This window comes from Hibiscus syriacus, unplaced genomic scaffold, assembly GCF_006381635.1.
Source record: "Hibiscus syriacus cultivar Baekdansim isolate YM2019G1 unplaced genomic scaffold, ASM638163v2 tig00005465_pilon, whole genome shotgun sequence".
NCBI classification, from domain to species: Eukaryota; Viridiplantae; Streptophyta; class Magnoliopsida; order Malvales; family Malvaceae; genus Hibiscus; species Hibiscus syriacus.
Window position 1 is genome coordinate 378,308 of NW_024062059.1, and position 10,961 is coordinate 389,268.

General features: G+C 37.3%; 1 protein-coding gene and 1 pseudogene across 1 annotated transcript; one reads left to right on the forward strand and one right to left on the reverse strand.

Moving 5' to 3' along the window:
- The first annotated feature begins 4,183 nt into the window (after positions 1 to 4,183).
- Positions 4,184 to 6,346, forward strand: LOC120199693 (growth-regulating factor 8-like). Its single transcript, XM_039200710.1, has 5 exons — positions 4,184 to 4,369; positions 4,495 to 4,865; positions 4,989 to 5,147; positions 5,231 to 5,555; positions 5,653 to 6,346. Exons 2-5 carry the CDS (start codon positions 4,511 to 4,513, stop codon positions 6,221 to 6,223), a joined length of 1,410 nt encoding a protein of 469 aa, XP_039056641.1. The 5' UTR covers positions 4,184 to 4,369; positions 4,495 to 4,510; the 3' UTR covers positions 6,224 to 6,346.
- A 685-nt stretch (positions 6,347 to 7,031) lies between these two features.
- LOC120199675 lies at positions 7,032 to 8,725 on the reverse strand (annotated as a pseudogene).
- Between the last annotated feature and the right edge of the window lie 2,236 nt (positions 8,726 to 10,961).

Consider the following 10,961-nt stretch of genomic DNA (forward strand, 5'->3'; position numbering starts at 1 on the left):
TTATTTGATTTGAAAGATTTAAGAAAGCCTCGTCAAACCTTATTTTTAAAGTAAAAATATATATATTCAACTCGATTTGAAATATATATATAAATTTATTTTTATCAGATAAAATAAATATTTACTTTAAAAAATATAAATATAAATATTATATTATAAATGGTTGTCCCTTGTTCCCATATGTAATGGGGTAAGGGGAGGTAAGATAGTAGGCTGCCCCCAACACCAGGTTGAGAGTAGCTTCCGTAGAAGACATCATAAATTTGAATTGATAAATATTATATTAATTATCTCTAAATATATAAAGATCAATTATATTATTATTCTCAAGCTACGTAAAGTATCTCACATCATAAATTTGAATTGATCTTATCTTTTAAAAATGGTAACTTGAATTGGTTTAAATCTAAATAAAAAAGGCATAATAACAAAATAGCTCTCCAATGTTCCCATAGATGATAAGTTTGGTTCTTGTTATTTTTTTTGGAAGTATTTTAATCTCAGCCTTAGTTGACTAATTGTTCACGCATATTATTAAAGTGGCATTTTTATATGTGTTTAGTTATTGATGTTACATGCCATATCACTTAAAGTGATGGTGTTACACATGCCATAGCATTCTAGATGATGAAATGACACATGCTACGTTGTTTAAAGTGACGACATGAAATGTATCATGCAATCAATTAAACACATGTGAACATTTCACTTGCAATGATCATTAATCAATTAACGATTTTCATCTAACATGAATTATATTTATGACGCCAGACAGAATAACGATTATCCTGTAGGCTAGTTCCAACAGATGATTCACAAGAGAAAATTCGCCCAAAAACCAGAGAAAAAAGTCTCTAGGGTTTAATAAAATATTAAAAAAACAAAACTGTCCAAAATCAGTCCATAAGCCGGATTGTTATAGCCAAAAATCTTGTTTATCAGAATTTTACCAAAAATAGCAAAATCCCGAAAATCACTCTAAATTGAAATTCAAAATAAAATAAGCAATCTGCAAAAAAATCCGACCGAAATCAGATTTAAAAAGATTTCCTAATTGACAATCGAAAATTACTATAAATAGTAAAAAATATATAAATCTAGTGATTCGGAGGGGAAAACGGCAGAATTTGAGGTCGAAAAAAGGCCACCTGGAGCATAGCTCATATGGACAGCATGCGCGTCGAAAAGAGCTTTCCGGATTAGGGTCTTATACGCGATTCTAACACCCGTAGCCAAAGTTATGGCCAAAAGACTGAAGCACACTCAAAACGGCCCCAATAAGGAACATATCACAATCAATTCTCGCCTTTGCGCTGATCTACTAACTCATGGTATCTCAGCACCATCAAGGTGCAATCTGACAGCTCAACATAATCTGTCTCGGATCCCCTGCATCAATTTACCATCATTCAAAATGTTAAAAACTAAAATACTCTAAGGGTACGTTTGATTCACGGAATGTAATATTACTTTTGGGAATAAGATTACCGGAATGTAACGTTACTTTGGAAATATTGTATTATCTTGTTTGGTTTGCTTAGCAAAAATGTAATATTACAGTGTTTGGTTGGATGAATATAAGATTACTTAGATGCATATTTTATCAAAGTATCCTTGTGATGTATATTTTTTAACAAATACAACTTTAATATTAAATTATAAATATTTGAATGAAAATTTATATATAATTCATACAATTAGTATACCAAACTTATAATTTTAAATAATTTTCATAAGTATCATATTTATTTATATAAAATATAATATAACATGAAAAATAATATTGTGATCTAGAGTAGAAAAAATATATTATTTTTAATGTATAAGACTTATTTTTTAATAACTCAAAATTAAATATTATTTTAAATATTTATATTTTTACAATAATAATGTTTTCATCTCATAAATTTATAAAATAATTAATATATTAAATATTAAAAATATAAAATAATTTTAACTACTCAAATTCATTAATATTTTATTAAATTGAACTCTTTTTATATTATTATTATTAAGTTTATAATTTAAAGTAAAGCAAGAATAATAAGAATTGAGAATGATCCATATGGAAAAAAATTATTAATTTAAGGGTATGTATGACAAAAATGGTGGGAATTGTTCATTACCAAAGAATTTTGACGTAATAACATTTCTACTATTTTAATCCAAAAATGCTACTATTAGTAATAATTTATTACCTAGTAATAATCTTTTCCATAAACCAAACATGAGAATACAATTTTGACACATGAACTAAACGCCCCCTAAAACAGATATCAAAATTACTATTTATATAAATGTTAGAAGCTGATTTTTTTCATTATACATTAGAAATTTAATTTCTAATCTATTTTTTTTTTCTGAAATATGATATTTTCCTCAATGTAATGGTAGTAGTTAACATTTCCATAAATATAACTCATAGGCCTGTAAACGAACCGAACGCACACGAACGGAGGTGTGTTCATGTGCGTTCATTTAATAAATAAATGAACACAAACGAACACGAACATAAACGAAAAAAATGTTTTTTGTTCATGTTCATTTATTAAGGAATATAACTTGTTCATGTTCGTTCATTTAATAAATAAACGAACATAAACGAACACAAACATAAACGAACACGAACATAAATGAACACGAACATAAACGAACATAAACATTGGACCCTACCTAGGGGTGTAAACGAGCCGAGTCGAGCTCGAGTATTGCTGAGCTCAACTCGAACTTGAAAACTTTCAAAGCAGCTTGACTCGACTCGAAAACTCGCGAGCTTAAAATTATCAAGCTCGACTCGAACTCGAAATATAATATTGAAACTCGACTCGAACTCGAAAATGCTCGATAAGAGCTCGATTATTAGATTCTTGAGTTCAAAGTAAGCTGACTTGAGTTGTTGGATGATCACTATTTACTTATAAATTCGAATACTCCATTATATATGAAAGAAAAGAAGATTAATTAAGTAGAAGAAACGGTGCTTAATACTTAACATCCCTTCCGGAATCATCACCTTTGGACTTGGTTTCGAAAGCAACCGGTTTCTGGGACTCCTCTTTGCTCATCGGATAATCAGCTGGTGGCGCAGTCAAATAGGGTTCCAGTGCAGTGCATGTTGACGATGCTGGGTATGCAGCTTATGGATCGTTTAAAACGAACTAAACCATGTTAATATTGTTGGATTTTCCAAATAAAATTGGGTTAATTATGGAGTTGGTCATCAGAATATCAGATTAATTAATATTTTTAAGATACTTACAAATTAGTCACCAAAATTGATTTAAGAAGATTGACTTAAACATAAATGAATGAACATAAACGAACATAACCGAACAAACATAACCGAACAAACATAAACGAACATAACTGAACGAACATAACTGAACGTTCACGAACGTAAATGAACGAACGAGACCTATGTTCATGTTCGTTCATTTAATTAAACGAACACAAAATCTTGTTCATGTTCGTTTATTTAATAAATAAACGCACATAAACGAACTTCCCGCCTCAAAATTCACGAACGATTCACTTAACGTCCAATTCATTTACACGGCTAATAACCCATTCTCTATAATTGCAGAATGAGCCTAATTAGCATGCTTCTCAAGCATTAAAAGTTGTGGATATAATTGCACTAAACTAAGCTACAATCCTCGGGTCCAAATTAAATGCATGATTTCCGGAAACAATTATAAATATTTATAGCTCCAAATTAGTTACGGCATCACATCAATCGGGTCTGGTCCCCCCACACGCTCACACGAAACCCAACTGGACCCCACAATCTTGTCCTGTCACGCCTCCCGATGCGCTCACTCACAGCCACACACTCTAAAAAAAGTTTAACGCCGTTAACTCTGACGGACAACTAAGTCAACTGAGCCAATTAAAAACCAGTCAGAAAAAGTAAAACAAAAAGGTCAAACTCCCATTCCCTGTTTCAATCAAGCATAAGCATGGCTGTTTTTGTACTTGAAGCTTTCAGACATTTCAGTTCATTGATTTAAATAGTGGTTTATATTATTAATTATCATGATAACGAATATTATGTTATGATTACAATAAATTTCATGCAGTTCAGATTGTAATTTAAATTTCTACTCGTGTTATTACAGTGTTTTGAAGGGTTTTAAGACTGGGTTAAACAATGGCTAACGTTTGAGGGGAGGGGGGATGTGTCTGTGTTTTGTCGGTATTCCATAACGGGTCTGAATGTTGGAAGCAAAGCGAAACGCATGGCTGAAAATAGAGGCACCGCTCCACCATAATATCTGTCAACTTCTCTTTTATATATTACCAACAAACGCCACTGGTTTGGCTTGAGTTGTGTGGAGGGGAAAAAAGAGGGATCGATTTACAGTGTCGGGTAAGAGTCTCTCTCTCTCTCTCTCTCTCTCTCTCTCTCTCTCTCTCTATTTTGCGAAAAAGAGTTGAAGTAGTTTGGTTTTAAGGTTGTCTTGTCTTTGTTCTGTTTCTTTTTTAACGGGAAAGGTGGCCTTTTGAAGACATGGATACAACGGACAATGCTTTTGTGGGTAAAGATGAAGGGTCGGGTAGATCGGATCATAGCTTCATGGTAATGAGAATGCCAATGGCTCTTCATAATCATGACCACCGTTCTTCTTCTTCTTCTTCTTCTTCTTCATCATCATCATCATCATCATCTTGTTATGTTGATGGATTTGATGGAGGAGCTGGTGGTGTTGGGCTCGTTGTTTGCAACACAAGCAATCGGGAACTATGCAGGGGCGATATATACGATGTTGTCGGTGCTGCTTCTGTTTCTGCTGCTTCAGGTTTGTTAAAGTCTCTGCACCATCACTCCTTTTCCGCTGATCCTTCTTTCGTCCATAATTTTTCCGGTAAAAAGAGAAGAAAAAGCTCTTCCTTTTTACTTCATCCATTTTTGTTCTGATTTTGTTTTATGAAGTGATTAAAAGAGTGTTTTAGATTAATGCATGGTGCTCGAAATTTAATGAAAGTAGGAGAAATGGCAGCGCCTGTGAATGCTGGAGTTCCTTTCACAGCAGCTCAGTGGCAAGAGCTGGAAAGGCAGACCATGATATTCAATTACATGATGGCATCTGTCCCTGTCCCTGTCCCTGCTGAACAACTCATACCCATCACCAGAAACTCCTCAAATGGTAACCTTTTTCTTCTTATTTCGCTATCTTTTTCTTGCTTTAATTATAAGGGGTCGTCGGCATGCAATTCTTGTTGTTGTTAGAAGCGATGAAGGGGTCTTTGGAATTGGGGTTTTCGAGTAATAGCTCCGACCCGGAGCCATGGAGGTGCAGGAGAACAGATGGGAAGAAATGGAGGTGCTCGAGAGACGTGGCGTCTGACCAAAAATACTGTGAGCGCCACTCTCATAAGAGCCGTCCCCGTTCAAGAAAGCCTGTGGAATTGCCAAACCAGTCGTCCAATACTGATCACAAATCACAAAGACTCGACAACATAGCATCTGATGGCACCAAGCAGGTTCATCAAACCGCACATTTTGCAAGCCACAACGATGCTCATTTGTTCACATCTTCATTTGATCAATCCAGGTTAGTATAATTTTCTCAATGTTAATATATAAATGCATGATGTGGACTTGTTGTCTTACTCGAGTTACTGTTAAATGTTAATGGTTGTCCCGTGAAGGTGCTTGAAATGGTTCATGAAAGGGGAGACCACCGTTCCTTTTGCCAGCAATTCCAACACCGAGTGGCAGCAGTTTAAAGCACAAGGGACAAATTATGGGGGAAATGCTGCCGAACATCATCAGCTCAATTTGCAAGCTCAACATCTAAACGAGCAGTTTAGCCCCGGTTTAGCCTCTTTGGGAATAGCCTTGAATCTAAACCAAGCACATTCACAAGAAACCAGGGCCTTCATCGATGCATGGTCATCAGCTGACAGAGAGGTTGTTGAAATGGATGGAATAGGGAGCAAAAAGCTACCACCCTCATCTCTAACGCTGTCAATGTCAGCTGGGAATGTTGAAAACATTCAAGAGGAAGACGATGAGAACAGTCATGGGATGGGCGGTTTGGGTTTCGGTTTCATGGGCTTAGCAACGGATAATGTGAGGGCTTTGAGACCACCACCCCAAATGGCAGATAACATTTCGTGGATGGGGTCGTCGCCTGGTGGACCACTGGCTGAAGCACTGTGTCTCGGCATTGCAACTAGTCAGACCACAAGTACAAGTAGCTGCAGTAAGAGCACGTGAGACGTCCACCATCACCAGCTAGCTAACTTTGGTATTCAACTTATGGATAAAAACTTTATTAACTTTGTTAATGTAAGAACTTTGCTAATATTGGACAAAGGGTTTTCTTAAATGGAAAAATCGATGTCACTTGCCAGCCCAAAGCGATGATCGGTAAATGGCTGAATAATAACCTTTGTTTCTTTTTCGTTTTGGAAAAAAAAAGGGGCATGATTTGCTTTGGTCTCCATGCTTTTACATCCCATATAGCTCAATAATATCAGTGATTTTGAATTTGCAGTGTAGAAATATGAATAGATATGTTTAATTTCCATTAAAATCAATGATGCTATAATTTATCATCATCAGAAGCTTGCAGAAGGAACATGTTAGCAATCTATCACTTGTCGTTTTTATCACATTCAGTAAGTACAGTACTCTTTATGAGCAAAGAGCCTATTAATTAGCATCCATAAATGTTTTCCTATGTCATGGGTGTCAGAATGAAACTTTTCTTCATTTATCCTCTTTCTAAGAAAGAGGAAAAAGATAAAATTTCCATCAATCAAGCCACAAATGAATGGAGAACTTTTATTTACTTGTTAGTTGTTAATAGTGTTATTGATGTGAGTTTCCGTCTGATATTTTAACTGTAGAACTGTTTAATTTTTTTCACATGCTATATTATGATTAGGTGCTGGGAATAGAAAAGAAAAGGGCATGGAACTATTGGACCCAATGGCATCTGAGACAACAAAATCTTTGAAATTCCATAAGAATAAACCACTTCATCTAAGCCCAAATGATGCATTTTAACTTCTAATGAGAATCAAATCAGATAAACAATGTGCCGAGAATGAAGATGTACGTCAATAATCATGTCTCGTTTCAACCACCTTATATCTGTAGTTGAACATGGAAAAATTTGTCCCCCAAAACTTTCTGTATAGGAAGAGTAGAGTGATTCTTTCTTCATCCAATAGTGACCCTCAAATGCACTCTTGAAACTAGGGCTTCTCAAGTTCTGGCTAAAGCTACTGCCAACATGGTTTTCAAGAGCTGGATATGAGAGTATCTTCTTAGCTAAAGACCCACCTCGTTCCCTCCCCGGTGTCGATGGCCGTTGCCTTGGTGTACTCTGGGATCGCACCTTAGCCTTTGCAGACTCTGTGGCAGCCATATAATTCGGCACTGTGTTTACATACCGAGATATTCCATTCGTTGTGCAATATGTGGAAGCCAAGCTAGGGGTGTTTGCTGCTGAGCTGTAGGATTTCTCTTCTTTCAGGCGCCGAGGGCTGGCTGAACGTACTTGCAAAGGCTTTGTCTTGCAGGGTGAAGGTGTAGGTGGAAATTGATAGAGACAGAAACCGTGGGGTTCTCTTTCCATATGGGGAACGACAGTGTGTGAAGTGGAGAATTGTCTCTGATGTTGATATTGGGATCTTCTGATTGTTGGAGAAGAGCAGGATTGGAGCTTAAAACTATCTATTTCTGCAGTCTTTATGGAGTTTCTTTTATCGGTTGATGCCCTGTTGTTGCTCTCCCATTGCTTTACCGGTCAAGCCATTTAGTTTTCTCTTCAACCTCCTTTTCATCTTCCCCGGATATGGTCCTCCTCGATCTCCATATCTTATATGTTTAAAATTATTATCAGTTAAAACCATGCACTGGTTCCAATACAATAGCACTCATGCAATGGTTGCCTGGCTAGAGAAAGCATAAGCAAGGGCCTTCTCACGTTTCAATGCAGCTTCCCTTCTGTTCTGCAACGATGCTTCGATCTCTTCACTTGTCTGTGGCATGTCGTCCCATTCGTCTGTTGGACAGCTCATGTCTCGGGACTGTGCCATAAATCCAACCACGTACGTACTCGAAATGAAAAAGAAAATGGAGTTTTTAAAAGAAGAAAAAGTTGATTGTGGCTTGTACTTGCGACGGACTTCCGCCTACGAATATCTTGAAGATATCTAGATTCCCACAACGCATTGGTTTCACCAAACATAGACTTTCTGTACCCTTCATGTGAAAGCCTTGCACGTTGTTGATCCAGCACTCTGTCTTGTACTCTAACCAAAGATTGCATGCATTTCAGTGCCAACTTTGTTTGCCGTCTGACGTTGTGTTCCCTCACTAAAGCGCGAAGCTTCACTAGCCCCTTCAGTGCACGCAATGCTCTCCTTGCCTTCACAAAAACCATTAAATAACATAGATTACTTGCATACAGGCCAGATAGTCGCAGGCTTGCAGCAGAATGTTTTAATGGTGTAAGTAACTTCACTTACTAGGTAACCTCTGAAAGCTGTTTAAATGACAACAGCTGCATAGAGTTCTCTAACGTTGGCATAATTTGAAGGTCTAGAACTAAGCCTAACGATCTCAACCGCCTCTTGAGCTGTCGCCACTGCAGCTTCAGCTGCTGCCGCTGTGGCGGCTGCAATGGCAATCGCGTGACGTGTCTCTGCAAAGTCCATGGATGCATTCACAGGTACTGTAGTGTCTGCAGCAGCCTTTGTCGTTGCCTTTACTAGGCCTTCTAAATAGCCATCTCCTTTCCCCCCTCTTCTGCACCACCAAAATCGATTAAATTACACAAAAACAAGCATACACAGATGCAGTTAAACAACAAGCTACTACCTTTTCTTTTTCTTCCTGCCCACATTCTTCTCGTCTTCTGCTACTCCTTTTCTCATTGTCTTTAACCGGAGACCTGTTGAAATTATTAAAATGTTTTTCAAGTTTGGTAACCAACTTTGAAAAAATGGTTTTCAAAGTTTGGTAAATGTATCTTTGAAAATGGTTTTCAAAATTTGGTAAATGTTTCTTTGAAAAATAGTTTTTTCAAAGTTTGGTAGATTTTTGTTGAAAAATGATAATGGGATAATCACAATTAATCCCTAGGCTTTAGGGTATTTACAAGATTAAGTCCTTAAGTTTCAACTATAAATACCCTAGCTCATTTAGCTTCAAAATCATCCCAAAAAATCATTTATTTCTCCAATACTAGAGAGTTTTCTTGTGAGTAGTGAGTGTTTTGTAAACACCTGTAAATTTTCTCTCTTAGTAAAAGATCTGCAGCAGTCCGGAGACGTAAGCACAATTGGCTGAACTCCGTTATCAATTTCGGGTATTATTTTTCTGCTTTTATTTTGTATTCTCACTAATCTGACTATAGGGAAATTACTTGTACTTGGTTTATTTTCCCAACAACTGGTATCAGAGCTTTTGGTTGTGAATTCTGTCAATTTTTTGCGGGGTTACTATTCGGGTTACTATTCATGTGAATAGTGAATTTCATGAATAGTGAAATTCGGTCGGCGATACGAATTTGTCGACGGAGGTGTTCTAATACACGGCGGTTCGCAGAAATTGTCAGAAACGATCCAAACGAAGCCATATTCGAGTGGGAGCGATGACTGCAGACGAAGGGGAGGTGAAAATTGAAAAGTTCGATGGTGCGGATTTTGGATTTTGGATTTTGGATTTTGGAAGATGCAAATTGAAGATTTTCTATACCAGAAAAATCTATATCAACCCCTCTCAGGAAAACAACCAGAGGGCATGAAGAATGAAGACTGTGCTCTTCTCGACAGACAAGCCCTCGGAGTTATCCGACTGACGTTATCCCGCAATGTTGCTTTCAACATAGCAAAGGAAAAGACCACGGCGGGTCTTATGGCGGCTCTCTCCAGTATGTATGAGAAGTCATCGGCCTCAAACAAAAGTTCATTTGATGAGGCGATTATTCAATTTGCGGATGACGGAAGGGGTATCGGTGGCACAACACCTAAATGAACTCAACACAATCACAACCCAATTGAGTTCAGTGGAAATTGAATTTGATGATGAAGTTCGAGCTTTAATTCTCTTATCATCTTTACCAGACAGTTGGAATGCTACTGTTACAGCAGTCAGCAGTTCGTTGGGAAACAACAAATTAAAATTCGACGATGTTCGGGATCTGGTACTGAGCGAAGAAATTCGACGGAGAGAATTGGGTGAAGCATCAACCTCCTAAGCCTTGCACACAGAGTCTAGAGGGAGAACTTCAGAAAGAAATTCAAATCGTGGCAGATCAAAATCCAGAAGGGGAAAATCAAGAACAGGAAATAAAGATTTTACCTGTTATAATTGCGGCAAGAAGGGTCACTTCAAAAGAGATTGTCGAGCACCGAAGAAAAATACCGGCGCACAGGAATCTGCCAACATGATGGAGGAGACAGGTGATGCCATGATTTTAAGCGTCAACAGTCTGATTGAATCATGGATTTTGGATTCAGGGGCATCTTTCCACTCCACGCCATGCCAAGAAATCATGGAGAACTATGTCAGTGGTGATTTTGGGAAGGTTCATCTTGCTAATGATGAAACCTTGAAGATCGTCGGAAAAGGAGACATCCGACTAAAGCTGCCAAACCAGACCACCTGGAAGCTGACAGGAGTGAGACATATTCCTGGTCTCAAAAGAAATTTGATTTTTGTAGGACAACTTGATGGAGAATGATACAGTACAACCTTTTCAGGTTGTGAATAGAAGATTACCAAAGGAGCACTCGTCATTGCTCGTGGTAAGAAGACTGATACTCTCCATGTAACCTCAAATTTAGAGAATATCATTACAGTAGCAGATGCTGATGGAAAATCAAACCTATGGCACCAAAGGCTTGGCCATATGAGCGAGAAAGGGATGAAGATATTTTTGTCAAAGGGGAAGCTGCTGGATCTAAAGAATGTAAATGTCGGACTATGCGAGGATTGC